The 17,070-nt window shown below is 50.5% G+C and overlaps 2 protein-coding genes across 2 annotated transcripts in view; both read right to left on the reverse strand.

The window, feature by feature from the left end:
• The window catches only part of IGDCC3 (immunoglobulin superfamily DCC subclass member 3), a 102,988-nt gene extending 101,873 nt beyond the window's left edge, over window positions 1–1,115 (reverse strand). The window contains exon 1 of the mRNA XM_064669198.1: window positions 813–1,115. Within this exon, the coding sequence (XP_064525268.1) occupies window positions 813–879 (67 nt within the window). The 5' untranslated portion in view covers window positions 880–1,115. The remainder of the gene's footprint in view (window positions 1–812) is intronic.
• A 3,170-nt stretch (window positions 1,116–4,285) lies between these two features.
• Window positions 4,286–17,070, reverse strand: part of LOC135420617 (immunoglobulin superfamily DCC subclass member 4-like) — a 47,066-nt gene continuing 34,281 nt past the window's right edge. Inside the window, exons 17-18 of the mRNA XM_064668264.1 lie at window positions 10,867–11,031; window positions 4,286–9,265 (exon numbers count right to left, since the gene is read on the reverse strand). Coding sequence (XP_064524334.1) covers window positions 8,744–9,265; window positions 10,867–11,031 — 687 coding nt within the window. The 3' untranslated portion in view covers window positions 4,286–8,743. The remainder of the gene's footprint in view (window positions 9,266–10,866; window positions 11,032–17,070) is intronic.

Raw genomic sequence — 17,070 nt, forward strand, 5'->3', positions numbered from 1 at the left:
TTATCAGCAGGGCACGTGCACAGGAGGTGCCGGGAAAGCTCCCTTTGATGTTTTGTCGTCTAGCCCTGGTCCGATGGACTGTGTTACCGGAGCGGACAGAGCTGAGCGTTACAGGAGAGCACAATATACTCGTAGGTTTGAAGTTGCTCGCCCTCATCCCTGCAACTTGTCACCCAACATCTCTGTCTCTTATCTCCTTTCCTGACGAACGCGACGCGCCCGCCGGGCGCTGCCTCCCGCTCCCATCGCCGTGACGATCGCGGCTCTGCCCTCCCGGCACGGGTGGATGCCCCGCCACGCCACTGCCCCGGCAGCCACCCCATCCCTCCCCAGCGCCAGCGGCGGGGGCTCGGGCTCCACAAACTCCACCATCCCTCCCCAGAGCCCCCCGCACACGGGGTTTCCAACTGGAAGCACCGCTCCGGGGGGAGCACCTCGGGACCTCCGCCGATGAAGGCGCTGGATGGGCTGGTGTGGGACTCTGCAGCCCCAAGATACGACCCCCACTGCCCCGCGGGGACCCCCGCGCCTCACGGGCGGACACCGCGCAGCTGCTCGGCCCCGGTGCCGCGGGGCTGCCGGTGACCGCGGGCGAGCGAGGGGGACCGGGAGCGGCAGCGGGGATGGGGAGGGACAAGGGGAGCGCGGACGAGCACTGCCCCAGCCACCTCGGGGGTGACGAGGGGACGCGAAGTGCGGGAGCGACCGACGGACGGAGCGGCTGCGGGGCGGGAGCGGCGCCGGGCACGGCGGCAGGTCCGCGGTCCGTGTCCGCGCCCCCGCCCGCTCCCCCAGCCCAGCCCGGCTCTTACCTCCGCGGCACACGAGCAGCAGCAGCCCCAGCAGGCAGGCGGGCAGCGCGGAGCCCGGCGGAGCCATGGCATCCCGGGCGGGCGGGCTCGCCTCCCTGCGCCCCACGGGGAGGGAGCAGCCCGCCGGCAGGGAGGGAGGGGAGGAGGGAGGGCGGGCAGGCGAGAACCACCCCCAGCTGCGGGGCGGGAGGGGTGAGGGAGGGGGGAAAGGAAAGGGGAAAAAAAGGGGAAAAGCGGCTCTCGGCGGTGCTGCCCTCGGCGCGAACACGCCGCCGCGCCGGGCGGGCGGGGGGCGGCGCTGAGGGAGCGGGGCCGCCGGCGGGCGGGGGGCGGGCGGGCAGCGCCTTGCGCCATCTTGCGCATTCGCCGGGGCGCCGCCAGCGCCGGCCGGGCTGAGGGGACGAGGGGCTGCGGGGATGAGGGGCTGAGGGGCCGGGGGGCGGCCCCCGTGAGGGGCCGCTCCGCGCCCAGGACCTGTGGGGAGCGTGCAGGGACCCTCAGGGGTCTCCCGTTACCGGAGCCCCCTCACGGCTCTCCCCTCAGTGGTTCCACCTCACGGGGCTCCCATCACAGAGCTCTCAGACCCCCTTCACGGCTCTCCCCTCAGTGGTTCCGCCTCACGGGGCTCCCTTCACAGAGCTCTTCTCACCAGTGCTACCTGATGGGTCTCCCCCTCACGGATCTCCCGTCCCTGGGGCAGCCCCACAGGTCTCCCCTCACCGGGGACCCCTCGCGCTTCTCCCCTCACAGGACCCGTCTCATCAGAGCCCCCTCGAGGGCCTCCCCTCACCAGTTCCGCTCTCCGGGGCTCCCTTCACAGGGCTCCCCTCACTGGGGCAAGCTCGCAGGAACGAAGAAGTGCTTGGCTTGTCCCACCTCAGTGCTCCTGATTTTAACGCTATCCTGAGGTGACTTACCTGGGTCGCTCGAGCAGATGTTGGACCAGCCTGCTCACCCTGGAAGAGGCCCCAGTGAAGGAGGACCCAGTAAGGGATGAGTGGCTCCTAAATGCTGCCACAGCAGGATAATTTGTCTGCTCTCCTGGCATGAAATGAGAATAATGTGTCCCTATATAGCTCTCGGCCCCAGCGCCCACACAATATTTTGTGCCTTCCAACTGATCCTGCCCTGTCCCTTGGCCCACATTCTCCACAAACATAACTCCCATCATCACTGTCAGCAGCAAAAGCCATCTCTGCAAGGACAGCTCAGTGTCTCTTGTGGTGTTTGCTTGGCGAGAAAACAACTAAGAAGAAATAAAAGTGGACCCTAATTAATTTCTTTTTTCAGACTAAAATCAGATCCTGATGGACTTGATGTTCTAAACCATGTAACCATTCCCAGAAATCTGGTGAAAACCCCTTTGTGAAGAGGAGCAATGTTAGGCTCCCCTGGATGGTGCACCCTGAGCGTGTCGGAATCAGCTAACGAGGAAGGAAGACGTCACTACATCTGCTCCACATTAAAGCTTCCCTCGTTTAGTGGAGGGCTGAGCTGTACGAGGTTGCTTTCAGCTGGGGAAGTATTTGCTCTGGCTCCACCAGCCTCTCGGTAACATCTGAATTTCTGCGCTGTCCCTGACCTTTTGGCACTAGCCGTGCTCTTGCTCCGACTCCCTGGCTCCTGCCATGGGGCCCCACCAGCATTTTTATAATGCTTGCAGCCATCGTGGGCTTGTGGCAGCTTCCAGGACGCCACTGTCACTGAGGATAGCTTGTGGGAATTAATAATTCCAAGAGAAATAAAGCACCATGTGCTTCACAGAGCTGTTTTCCCCAAAAACCACAGATTTTGGGTGCTTTTGCTGCCGTGCGCACTGGCAGGACCCAGGAGCTGGGGGAGGTAGGTACCTGTTTACAGCATCACCAAGTTCAGCCCTGCATCTGCAAATGACACTGGTGATAGTGCTGGTGGCACATTCAAAAATTGGAAGAGTGGGCAGTCCCCCCAAACAACAGGACTTGTGTGAAAAAAACATGAGATTTTTTAGGAAAAAGGCAGGTTTGGGGCTTTTGCAGCCAACTGAGAGCGGGAATTCAGAGCACTCGTTTTTCTATGCCCTGTAACCATGAGGGCTTAGAAAAGTTGCTTTGTATTGGAGGCAGGAATTTGCTTATCACACTGCAAGCAGAAATCGGAGCCTTTGGAAAAGCAGCAGGGTTATAGAAGTGACAGTGTCCAGCCTGAACTGAGGCTCCAAACCCTACCCTGCAGAGCAGTCCTAGGGTCTGTTCCTCTGTCCTCCCTCCTGCAGAGTGGCACAGGGTCTGCCGACCCATCTGTCCTCCCTCTACACGAGGTTATCCTCCAAGAGAGCTGCCCTCAGAGGGCATCACTCACCCCTCACTCCCTGCACAGCAAATTTCCATCAGCTCCAGTTGTGCTCCTGATTTATGCCAATTAACTGCAAACTGAGGTCCCCAAGACACCATTAGTAGTTTCAGCGGATGAAGTGGGAGATTAACTTGTCTGAATTCACTCCATTTATTATTCTATGTGTAATTGTGGTTTCCCTGCCTGCAAACAGCCTGGGAGCTTTTCACTTACATACGTACACACGGGGGTTTAGCATCTGTTTTGTGGTCAGTGAGCAATAGGGAGCAGGAGCCAAAATCATGGCACCCACCTCAAGGTACTGAGCCGAGAGCTGTGCCAGCAGTGGTGGGACAGCCCTGGGACCTGCTTCTGGAAGCTCTATTCCCCAGCAGAAACTGTTTTCTGTGTGTCTATTGAGGATCCTGTTGAGTTGCCCATCACCCCCTCCCCCAAGGTGCTTCCTTGCTCGTTTGTGGGGTTACCTGTCATTAGGAGAAAGACTCATCAGAGTTACGCCATCTGACAGAGTTCCCTTTAACCACTATCAGAGAACACTGTGCTAAGCGCAGATTTATTACCTCTGTAATGCAGATAAAATGAGATTTTATGGCTCTGTAGTCCTGGCAGCGTAAAGTAATAATGGAAACTATCTCCCGAAGTAGGGAATGCATCCCAGGAAGGAAGGGAGATGCACAGGAGGTTAACAGCATGTCCTCGGGCACTGCCAGATATCCTCTCGCCAATCTCCGTGGACAGAAGCCACTGAGCATTCAGCCCAGTGTGCCATCCAAGAGAAGTCTCACCACTCATTTGCTAGATGCCTCTGCTTATTTTTCCCATTAAGAAATTCCACAGCAAGATGAAGCATGAAACTGGACAAATCATTTTTCTTTTTCCTTATAGGAATTGGTTCAAAACTGAGAAATGAGCAAGCATCCAGAAATGCCTAATGAACTCAAACTCTGCCCCTGTCTGAAATTCCAGAAGAACCCCTAAGAAACCAGGCATCCACTATCATCCCACATTCCCAGCCTTCATGGTGATGAGCTCAGGCACTGAACTGAGTGTGAATCCTGGATCCTGCTCCCACCACTGCTTCCCCCAGCAAGGTACAGCCTTGCACAGCTGTAACACTCTGAACTGTGAGATGAATTCCATTCTTTTTTTTAAAACATTTTATTAATAACCCATTAGTTAAGGAATATAAGGACAATGTCTTCTTACACTTTTAACACTAAAGAGTATTTGTGGAGTAAGAACAGTCTCTGAAGAAAGAAAGTTATAATAAAGTACAGCATGGAACCAAACACAGACACAACCTTCAAACAAGATCAAGTTCTGGTTATACATCCTTATGCACTGTGCAGAAAATTAAATTAAATTTAACTTGAAAATACAAGCAAGGGAGTAGAATAACAGAAATAGATGGTAGATTTCTGCTGGACTAAACACTGCTTTTCTAACAAAAGTATTGATTAGAAAAGACACAATGATCCCTTCAAAACATCTATTACTAATGAGACCAAAAACATATACAGTGCTCTAGTAAAATGGTTGTTTTCTTACACAGCATATTTCATGGGCTGATCTCAGGACTGTTAACTAGTAAGGTAAAAAGATTCTCAAACCCTAAATTATAAGTTATCTCATTTGAACTATTTAAACCAGAACTTTGCTGTCTGTTAAGTAAGAAATCAAATCAACAAAAAGCTGATAGAGGGTTTTCTGAGTCATGTTTTTCATGTAACAAGGAAAGAAAAGAAATGAAAGGTTGAGAATTGTGACTCTCACAGCAGCATGGGGAATATACAGTTGTGTAGCCAAACAGTAACATTAATACTACAAAATTATGCCAGTGAGACAAACCTGACATTTTAACAATGTAAAACAATATACACCAGCAAAAAAGTTGAACAGCAATAATCTTTAGTGTTACTGAAAGGAAGAAAAGGGAGAAAGGAGCCTGGTGGGCAGGAACAGATATTAAGCATGATGGGTAATTAAAGGTATCAACAGTTTGTGTGCCTATGAGAAATCTGCAAGAAAGCTACTTATTCCATGATAAAAAAATATATGCACTGGTTGTTTCAGCTTTACACATCAAGTGTGTATTATGTGTCTTCTTCAATTCATTTCTAGCTGGGGCTGAAAGGTCCCCATGTGTTCTGGGCAGGAGAGACCTGGAGCACAGCTGAGTTGGACACGGACACCCAGCACTCCCTGTGGACAAGTGTTGGTCCAGGGACAGCTCTGCTGCTGCCGGCCAGGGCTGACCTCCTGGCTCCAGGGGAACGGCCTGGATTTCTGTAGCTGAGGTTGGGCGTATGAGCCCAAGGCCATACACAGTTCTTGGACATCCAAATGCTGCCAGTCTCACATCCTGGTACAATTTGGTGAGGTGTAATGAGACCAGAACAAGCCTCAGCATGAGGAGATGAAGTATTTTTGGGATGTGTAAGCAAAATTGTTTGTGCTCTCCTGCATCTCCCCCAAAGCTCTCGGGGCACATAGCTACTGTGGTGGTTTGGTGGTTGGCCCAAGGTGATCCAGGACAACGGTGCCTGCCTTCAGTGACAGGCAGGGACAGCTTTCAGGCAGCTCAGCTCATGGCTGTGGGATTGCTAAAGTCAGTACAGACAAAGCAGAGGGTGCATGTAAAAGGGAGCTTCCCAAAAACTGTGGCACATTTCTATATCAGCCACTGGACTAAGCCTCCATCCCCTTCCATCCCGTGGATGGAAAGCTCAGGGCTGGTCCATGACCTGCCCCAGGTACTGTGTCCTGACAGGGAGCTGGGAGGAGAACTCTGGTGCCCTGGTCATACCTGCTGCTGGCCAAACTGCTCCTGGCACTGCCCTCTGATAGCCAGGATGCTCAGCAGGAGCGGTCCTTTGGCACCCTGACGTGTGTGAGGGCAGAGGAACTGGTTTGGGAGGTGAAAGGAAGTGACCAAGGGCTCCCCTGGAGTGGTTCCCCTAGAGTGAGCATTTTGGAAAAGTGTCCTCCTCCCTTTCTGCACCCCAGCAGTGGCAACAAGGCTTGTGCAGGGCCTGTTCTGTCACTGGGGAAGGGCAAGGACTGTTCCAGGGAAATAACTGGGAACTGAGGCCCACCTGCAGAACATCCCCCCACCCTCTGCAGTGAGTGCCCGACACTGCCCAGCTGGAGGGTTTGTGCCTCTGCCTCCACTCCCATAGAATGTGAATTGCCCCTATTGCCTGCAATAACACTGCACTGCCTTAGCTGTAGCCTGCTAAGTCATGAGTTTCAAAGTCTTGTGGCAGTGGGGTCTGGGAGTTATTATCCTCTGCCTTTCTAGCTCCTCGCTCTGGTAGCACACACACACTAACTCCTGCTTCACCTGCTCGCCGGCACCGATTTCCAGTCTCTGTCCCACAGCATTCCAGAGTTATGGCTCTTCAGAGCATGGAACAGCATTTCTGAGACTCCTCAAGACACCAAGCAGCAGCTGGAGCAAACAGAGCTGGAAATCCAGCCAGTTACCAGAACAGTGTATGGTACTGGGAGGACAGGCTGCAGGCTGGGGAGAGGTGGAAGCTCCAATATCCTTCCCAATAGGGTACATGGAGGCTTGGAGGTTCTCCTCTGCTGAAGAGCTGGAGCTCAGGGTGTGATGGATTGCAGGGACACGGGCTGGTGCAGCTCAGCTCCACACACAGGGCACACTGTGACATGGCTCCTCACAACAGATGCAGGGACAGGGTGATAGCAGAGTGAAGTTCTCCTTGCTGCAAGCAGTGGTACCTCCATCCAGATTTCACCACAAAAAACAAAATCTGAAGTCTTCTACAGGATCTCAGGTCAGCACATGGCTCCCCCATAGAGCTTTGGGGGAATTCCAAAAAGAAATGAGGGAGATGGGCATATTTTCCTTCATTTTTTAAATAAACAAATGGCCAGATCTCTGAATCCTCCAGGAAGGCAAAACATTTACCAAACACTCATGACCAGAGTTACCAATGCTTGTTACCCCTGTGGAGCTGGTCCAATTGGTACCATTTGCAGTTGAACTCTGCAGGCCTGGAGCAGGGCTAAAGAAAAGGTGGAGAAAAGTCCACTCCAAGCAGGACCAGGCTGAGAGACGTGTCAGCAGTAAGCAAACAGCATCATCAGGAAGAGTCACCGGATGATTTTCAAACTAGACTGACTGGTACGAGACTAAGGATTTGATTTTCATTTTAAAGCTCTGGTAGTGCTCTGCTCTTCAAAAAAAAAAAAAAAAATCCACCCAAAAGCACTTTGTCCAGGACTCTCAGAAGTGACTGGAAAATTTCACTTGTTCATCCAAAGCCTTCAGCAAGTCCACTGCTTACAGAAGGCGGAGTGCTGCTTTCTGGAAATCAAAACCATCTGAGATGTCTCCTCTTGGGCACACACAAAAAATGAAATAGATTTCCCCAAGATCGCAAGTTACTTTTGCAATTGTTGGTTCTTCTTTCTCTTCATTAGTATAAGCTTTTTAATGAGAGATGGGTCGACATCCCACCAGCTGGAGCAGTCTCCTTTGGCAGTTTCTGCAAAACACAGTCCTACAGAGAGACACAACCCAACTCTCAGGCTGTAGGGAAGGTGTCAAAGAAACAAAGCAAGAGAGACATCAGATCTGCAGCACTATGTGTTAAAAAAGAGTCAACAACCAGTGCAAACATATTCTTTAGAAAAAGGCAGTATAAGAATAAGTTAAAACCTATAATGGACTATAACAAAAGAGTAGATCTACTGCTTTCTTTTTTTTTCTCCAACAGACATGAGGTAGTTGTGTTGTTAGGGAGGAAAAAATAAAGAAAGAGAGAAGTAGTAAAAATGCTACTCTATACCACACACTATTCCACTTTATAAAATTAAATAATATAAAGATGTTCCAAGGAAATAAAAATACATGTTGTACATTAAAAGGACAGATGTGTACCTAAAATATTAGGTACAAGAACCTACATAAAACAAAGTCCAGGCTGGTGAAATGACCCAGACGCTGCAGAAGGTTCTATATAGTACAAGTTGTTAGAGGCACTCGTAGAGTGTGTAATAAAAGGCCACTACATCAGCCTGCTAGTAGAAGTTACAGAGAGCCTGGGAATCCTTCTAACCACGGGAGGGCAGAAAAGGCTGGTGGTTGCAGCTCACTGCGTTTGTTTCCGTCGGCTTCCACCCCCTCCCGGGACTCCTGTGACAGGATCCATCCCAGCACAGTCGGCAGTGCCAAGGCACTCCCAGTGCAGAGGCAGTTGAGGAGGATCACTCAGTGTGCTCTGCCACTTCCCAGCATTACACGACGTCTTGCCAGTCGCCTGGAGGACTCCAGAGAAGTGACAGCCTCGGTCTAGCGCGGAAAGGCTCCGTTCCGTGTGGTTCTCTGCGTCAGGCTTTGGCAGACGGCTCGATCCTGCTCCCACCAACACCCAGCTACTCACCAGCTTCAGCAGGAAGGAGATGGCTCTGCCCAAGGTACCTCCTGGTTTCCTGCAGGCGTGTGCCCAGCTGAGGGGTCCGAGCCCCGCTCTGGGAGGTGCTGTGCCCGCTCAGCTCCTGCTGGGCTCCATGAGCCGAGGGCAGGCAGCACCTCACAGCTCTGCTGTGATCAGCACCGGGTCAGGTCACTCTCTGTGGCTGTGGACATGTGCCATGTTCTCAGATGCTGAGGATGGACTGGTTAAACCAGAGTTACTGCAGAGCGGGGGCTCCTCTGGGGCCGTGGAAAGCAACTGGCCCTTGACTGGCTGCACATCCCGCCCGCCTTCCTGGATGGAGTCCGAGTCTCCACTCTCCACTGAATCCAGACTTTCTCCATGGCTGTGGAAGCCATTGGTGAGCCCAGGGATGCAAACAGCCTCTGGTTTGTTAGTCTTTGTGTCAGCCTGGGCCTGAGCCTCCAAATTCCCTGTGCAGTCCACCAACACTTGGCCTGTGTCCTGCTGGGAGCTGGGAGAGCCAGGAAGAGCCAGCTCTCCTGAGGGGAGCTCTGCAGGCTCCTGGTCCTCGATTTCTGTCTCTTCACTCTCCAGGGTGTGCAGCTGGGAGTCATAGTCTCTGTCAGAGGCTGAAAAATCAGAATGGACAATGACCTCTGCTTCCACTTGGTGGAGGTTGGCTGGTGGGTGGCTTTTCTTTGTTTCATTCTGTTATTAAGCAGAGGGGAAATAAAAAAAAAAGAAGGTAAAGTAAGTGAGAGTCTGATAATTGAGGCTGTAACCCAACCGAGCACTGAAATGTATTTCTTTTTAATCCCACAGAGTGCAATGAGATGTACACACGCCTCTATTAAACATTATCTTGATGTGCTTCTCAGAGCTGAAGTCTTAAGAAACATCTCAAATCACCTCAGGATCATTACTCCTATTTTACACTTGAGAAAGCAAGTGCCAAGGGAGCAAAGTGATTTGCCCACAGTTTCTTGGCAGGCTGGAGCAACCATTCCTCCAAGTCTCTGTCCCACAGTTTTCAAAACTCACCAGTCTGTTTCCATATTAAGGGCCAGATTTCAAAAGGCTGAGTGGGCAGCACTCTAGGAAACCAGCTTCAGAGAGAGATACCAGGGCTCCCTTCAATTTCCTGCTTTAATTTTGGCTACATATCACAAAGTGTGTGTTCCTTAGAGCCCTGGTCACAGCCTGCAAAAGTCTGTGTAAATTCAAGCACTTGAATTCAGAAAGAAAACAGTAAGTTCTGCTCTGCAGTGTTTTAAGCAGAGCTCAGACTACAGATCTCCACAAATCTGGCTGACAAGCAGGTCATTCCATGAGATTATCACTCAATAATTTAACAGACAAATTATTGTGGAAGCTCACAAAGAGCTCTCTAGGCAATCAACGCTCGAATTCTGGGCTGAGTGTGATGTAGCAGCAAGAAGACAATTCAGGGTATGGAAGTGATATCCCACGTGTAATTTGCTCTTTCTGTTGAAGCCAACTTTGAGCATCATTTACATATTTTAACACTTTTCTCCTTTTGTTGACAAACTCTGCTGGGTAAGCTGTGCTGTAAACGGTGCCCTGTAATTGGGCTGTAAAACATTGTCTTAACTCTATCCACAATGTTAATTACATCCTGTGTATAATTGATTTTCACACCACTGTCTAGGAAGGAAACATAGGTGGGTTACTTAGAAGTAGTTGCAGGGGGTGGAGGACGAACTTTTTAAAACAATAACCAAAGAAATCTTCTGGTACAGAGTCAGCCTGAGCAGGTGCCAGCTTGCTTTGCTGAGACTGTGGCACAGACATCCCAATCCTTGCACAAACTCTCCCAAACATGGGAGTGCATGTTTATTCCAATGAAGCAATATCAGAAATAGGATTTCCTCCCAGTCTGTGCACCCACATAAAGAACACAAGTGCAGTGGAAATTGCTCTGCCCTATCTGGAGAAGGGAGTTTAAATCAACCCTTGATCTTTGACTCCTTTTACAGCCAAAAATGCAATCCCTCCATCAGGCTGTATATCTTAATGACTGTGCTGAGCTCTGCAGCTCCTAACTCATTCAAGGGGCTGAGTGCTGCATGGCCACAGCAAAGACTCCAAGCAGACTGCTGGTGCCTGGATCCAGGTCCTCAGTGACCAGGAATGCCACAGCCCCACTGACAACCGAGCTTCTGAGCCCACCTGACCATCACCAGAAGAACAAGCCCACAAAAAGGGGCTGCAAAAAGGAGAAACAGAGATGGGGAACATAAATGGAAAGCCCACATCAGAATACATAAGTCAATAATTCAAACACCCACCATCACAGCATCATAAACCAGAGCTTGTAACAGAAGCTTCTGCCCTGTGCTGGAGGGGAGCTTGAGTGACCCGTTCACAGCAGAGAGGGGCTCCTTGGTGATGGTGTCCCCATATCTGGCGATGCTGTTTGTCCAGGGCTGGGTGGCCGATTTGTTCCATGAAGACTGCAGGAGAAAAGTGGGAGGAGAAAAGATCCAATTATCACAGACACAGATTCTTAGCCTCATACAAGAGATGTGAGAAGCAGCTTGAAAAAGGAAAGTGCAGGTTGGGAAAATACAATAAACGTGGAGGACACTTGTGATGGCATCAAAATGAAAATGCTCTGCAGTGGACTCACAGAGTTGCTGCCTTAGAAGTGGCTTTATTGCTGGTACGTGGGCTGATGCAGAGCATGGGGATAAAAGATGCCAGATGGTTGTAAAAGGGTCTTTCCACTGACTCTTAAATTGCAAGACCAACAGGTATATCATGGCACAGACATCATTTAGAGGTCCCCTGAAATCAGCTCCCTGCAGAACTACAAACAGCCCAGAGCAGAACGAGCCCACTGAGAAACAGAGCAGAGCTGGGAAGGGAAAGGGATGGGGAAATCTGGAGCTGAACGATCACAGCATTTGCTTTGGCACCAGCAAGAAGGACCCTCACCTGTGGGCACTGGCCTGTGTGCTCCAGTAAGAGCTGGAGACAATGGTACTCTGCACAGAATTCCTTCTCCAAGCCAGGGCTTGGGTGAACACTCTGACATTACCCATCAACACAGAGACACAAAACTGGGGGCCTTATTTCATTTAATTATTTTTTTTTTTTGCAACAGACCACCAAGCAATTCTTAGCTCAGCTTTAAGTCCCCTGGGCAACCAGTGTTACCTTGTTTGTAGATCTAATTAAATTATATGGGCTGAACGCAATTTGTTCTGGGTTCTCTCAGCTTCCCCTTGCAATAAACTGTTGAATGCACACCTCTGTGTATGGGAAATGTGTGTCTTTAAGAGCTGAAGTTATTTAACAGCTCAGACTATTAGTTGACAGGCAGAACAGTATTTTCTTTCCAGCTTTTGATTTTATTGGGCTGTCCTGCATGTACCTGAGTTCAGCCTTGCTACTACACATACATATACAGACACTCTCAGATTTAGGGACCACACAGGCCTATTATCTCTGGCCTTGTTCCACAGATGTTACACATTGCCTGGGTAGAAGAGAGGTTGATGCAGGGATGAAGAGGAGAAAATCCTGCCCTGACAACAGCGAGTGTGCACATGCACATGAAATATTGGTGGTGTGAGCACGATGGCTGTGCAGGGGGAAGAGGTACAGCACGTCTCTTCAAACCCACTGACCACCTATCGCTCACTGTCAGCAGGAGAAGCCCAGGTTCCTGCTCTGCACATGTGGCTGCTCCTTAGGCCAAATCTGTCCCAAATCTGCTCCTTAGGCCAAATCTGTCCCAACTCACACCAACGTAGCGTGAGTCCAGCCGAGACAGCGAGGAGATTTCTGACATCAGCCTGACCTTGTGTGAGTCATTTGACCTCCTTGTGCCTCGGTCCATCTGGCTGGAAATTAGGTAGAAATACATGACCAGATGTTGTGTGTGAGCCAGGCATTCCTAAGTCAGCTATTTAGCAAGAAGCAAATGCTACTTTGTGCTGTCGGGGCTGGCCAGAGGACACTGAAGTGCTCCTGTGTGAGCCCTCTGTCCACCCTCACCCAGGCACCCAAGGGGCTCAACACCTTGGGGGAGGCAGAGCTGCATTACATCCCAGCACCACTCCCAAGTCACAGCAGCTTTGCTGCTGCCTCTGGATGTAATTTTTAGCAGACAAGTAGTGAAAGGCCTCATTGATATGCCAGCACCCTGCAGAACAGTGACGTCCAAGCCCAGCGCAGTGGCTATCAAGCGTTTGCTAATTTAGACGTGGATGCTTGAGGCAGTGTCTTTGCCATTTCTCTCTCTGCAATCCTCAACAATATATTCTGAGCCAAAAGCATTCCCTAATTGCTCCCTTTCTAAGTGGACAATCATTAAACTACGCTTTAATAGCGAGAAATCAACCAAGCGATCACAGAGAGCTCACAATAAGGAATATCTCCACATGCGAGTGCTCGAGGAGCGTGTTCAATTTGCTTCTGCTGCCATCTGAAAGGCTTTCTGCAGCTCCATCCCTGACTGATGGCTTCTGTGCCTCTTCCAAGGAACATACGTTACTGAGCAAATACTGCCTGGAGATTTCAGCGCCGAACCTACACAAATCTGCACACATGCACCAAATGTGTGTCCTGTTAGAGATGCCTGCATGCATATTTGCCATCAGAGAGATCTGAGCATCGTGCGCAGACACACACACAGAGCAAACTCGAAAACCTTCTTGCAGGCATCTTGTGAATACCAAAAAACGTGGAAAGAAACAGGCAGCTCTACTGCAATCCCCCATGGACCATCTGTTAGCGGAAATGTCAATCTGCCATGTTTACATAGGTTTTGATGACTCTGGGAACAGCCTGTTCGGCTCTGGCTGAAATTGGCTGCAACGAAGAACAAACTTGTTTTGTACCAGTTTGCAACTTTCAACAAACAGAAAAAACCATCAGCCACACAACATGGCCTGTGTCCCACATGTTGTTCGAGCACATTATGTTTGAGAGGGGAGAAAAAAGGCAAAAACCAAATCCCTCTTGGGGCTTAGGCTCTAAGGTTGGGCAGCGGCAATTAACTGTAGGTCTGTTTTCATCACCGACCTGAACAAATCTTGAGTGCCTGAAAGCTTTGCTGCTTTTTTAAGTAGCATTTTTTGGTGTAATAAATGATACTGATTTCTTTACTTGAGGGAGGCTAGTGAGTGGCTGATGGAAGGAAATGTTCTCTTAGTTTTTACAACAGAGTAACGAAGGCAAAGAGCGAGGAGTGTCAGTCTAACACTAATTTAACGAGGGAAAAATCCCTTTGTCAGTTCACTGCAAACACAAGAATGAAAACTAATAAAAACATCTTCCAATAAAAGGCATTCCCATTACAGCTAAATCCTTATCAAAGCAAACAAGCCTTCTCATTTTAGCCTTTTTATAGAAACTCTGGCTGGTATAAACGTGCCTAGATCGTGTTACCTTCTCAGTGACAAGTCATGATTTCATGCAAATATATGAGCTGAGAATGAACACGTAGGAAAAGTTCAACTTGAAACCTCCCCTGTTTTATGTGGATGGTTATTTAAAGGAGCTTGAAGTCCTGTGCAAAACAAGGCTGGGGGCATTTCAGATGTGCTCAGCTTTTGAGAGTGTCATAGCAGAGGGAAAGGATTGCTGAACAGCCGGTGGGAGCGGGAAAGCTCCGTGTCACGCAAACATACCAACATCCCTGCCCACAGCTGGGATGCAACAGAACACAGACCTCTTCCCTAGCAGATAAAGGAGAGTCTCTGCTCGCTGTCACCAGGATCACAGGTCTCATCTGAGACTTCTCAGAAAACACTGGGACTTCTTTTCCACACACAAAAATTTCAACACGAAAATGACAAACAACCCGGGTAGATCCAAGTTCCCTGATGTGTTACAGCTTTTGCTCTCTGAGTCCCAGGGATGCTTCATGGGAAACACAGTCCTGCGGGAAGGAGGCCCTCAGGGAAGGAGCAGGGCAGCAAGCAAGGAAGGTTCCAGCTCGCAAAGAAGCACAACAGCAAACACTTCCAAGCCAAAATGCTTGGGTTTGGCTTCACTCAATGAAAAGCTGAAGTCTTCCACGGAAAGCAGATGCTTTTTAACATTCTCCCCCACCCCCTAAATTGCTTGGCCCACAAGCAGCAGTGACAGAGCTGTCTGGAGCAGAGCCATTTTATCAGCCTCAGTCCATCTGTCAGGGGAGACAGAGCTGCATCCCCACAGCCTGTGCTCCACAGTGTCAGTTCTAACAGGGATACCCGGGGCATCAGGGAGGGGTCACTTGCAAGGGGAAGACAGTAAGAGAGGAAAATCACTTGTCAGTGTCTTTACAAATCCTTCCCTGTGACCACTGGGAAACACGCAGAAAGGAAGGAAAATGGGCCACTAAATGGCTGTGTTCTCCTGCCCAATGGAGCTGCCAGCATCCAGAGGGGCCCTGTGCTGACAGCTCGGCTGCAGTAGCACCTTCTTGTCCTGCAGGCAGGGACATGAGGGGCCAGGAGACTCCTCTGGGACTGTCCCACCTTCCACTTGCACCGTCCTGCACCCCCAGCATTATGTGTAAGAGTTCAAGAGGAATCACAGCCGTAAGTTCGAAGGGACTGGTGCTCTTGAAAACAACCAAGGGGACATCTCAAAACCCTTTCCTGAAATTCTTTGCAGAAGTCTCTTCCAATCTCAGTGTTTTTAAAGACTTTCTGCCCTTTGGCCTCACACCTGCAAAGTGACATTTGCTCACTTCTGACTCCTTATGGCACAGGGACAGTCCCCTCTTTGTGTCTGTACACCTCCTAACATGGAGCCTCCAACCTCCACTGGAACCTCCAGCTGCCACAAGAATAAAACCAAGAAAGAATAATCCATAGAATGCCAAGTAAAAGCCAGGATGTGAGCAGCCTGCAGACACAGAGCAGCAATCACTGCCACCACCAATGGCAAGTGCCATCCAGACAACACAAACCAGGTTTTGGGAGCGTGTAACCTGAGGACAGAGAGACAAGGAGGCAACTGGAGGTCACAGCCACACAAACCTGCCCGGCAGTGGCAGCAGCACTGCACCAAGAGTCAGTCCCAGCCAACATCCTGAGCTCTGTGGTGACACGATACACTGTTATTTAAGGGATCCTTCCGACATTTCTCACTTCCTCTCTTTTTTGTCTAAGACTGCCAGTCATACTATCCAACCTAGAGCACCCTGGGGAATTTCCCCTTGCCAGGCTGGACCAGGAATTTCCTTCCACAAAGATTTTCTCTTTTCTGTGGCTCTATCATATTCCTTGCCATGGATTTTCACAATCCCAACCACACACAGCATGAGAGAAGAAAAGAGAAGGCAACAAAGGCAGCTGGTCACTGCAGGGTGCAAAGCTCCCACAACACTCTGTTCCAGGCAGGGTCCCTGAGGGTTTCCAGACTCAATGGCTGCTGGAGGGAGCTATTTGCAGCACACAAGACAACCCAAGGAACCCACACCCACTCCAGGGACTCGACTAGAGGCACTTTGTGTACAAGCAGGGAGATGCACACGCTCTCAGCTGCTCAGACCTGATTTATATTGTTGTGGGCACTGGGCAGGTGTGCACTGCTCCAGCCATGAGAGGAGAACTGCCCAACTCCTTGATCACCCAGCCAGGAACATCACAGCCCCCTCCAGACATAGGGCTCTTGGCAACTGCAGCATAAATGTGTTTCTGAGTCTTTTCACCCTGATTATACTCTGTACATTATACAGAGTACAGACAGGATGCAGTGTGTGCCTTCCAGAAGGTGACACTTCCAGCAGGAGCCGGGCAGTGGAGGGAGCGGGGTCTCCTGCGTGGGAGCACATCTCCCTCCAGTGCCCACTCCCAGCAACAACAGCCTGTTGCTCCTGGCCACCACACCACCTGACAGGTCACCTCCCTGCTCAGCACTGGTGACAACTCTGCTCTCCAGGTGGCTGCCTGCAGCTGCTTCCCAGTGACCCTTGCTTGCCTATCCACATCCATGAAAAAAAAAAAATCCTCACTGAATTTAACTCGCAGTAGCCTTTTCCCATCTAATTATGAAGGCACAGACCCTACAGCCAGAACTGTCCCCCTCCCCAAAGCTCTGGTCTCTGGCCATAACTCACTGCTGGTCACTGGCAGCCTCTGAGGGCCCCAGCTCTCAGGCTGAGCCCTGAGCAGCCAGGCCTTGGCACTGCCCTCTCCAGCCCCTGCTCTGCACACATTCACATCTCGGTTTAAACCCTTGCAGACAGGATTGCTGCTTTGGAAGAGAGATCTGGATATGCTGCCCCCAGAAAGGCCTCATGAAGAAGGGAACTTCCCCCCCCCCGACCTGTTCTCAAGGGTAAGTCCCCATCCCTGAAAACATTTGTTCCTTATTTAACAGAAAGAGCTGTAGGAAATTCCTCACACTCTTCGGCTTGGATCCAGACAGGCAGCTACATTCCACCACAATCCCTGGATGTGGCTTGGCTGCAAACAAACAGCCTCTCCTTCAGCTGAGCGCTGATCTGACACGGCAGGCGGGGATGGCCACGGGCGCGGCTTCAGCTC

Source organism: Pseudopipra pipra, chromosome 12, assembly GCF_036250125.1.
Source record: "Pseudopipra pipra isolate bDixPip1 chromosome 12, bDixPip1.hap1, whole genome shotgun sequence".
Taxonomy (NCBI): domain Eukaryota; kingdom Metazoa; phylum Chordata; class Aves; order Passeriformes; family Pipridae; genus Pseudopipra; species Pseudopipra pipra.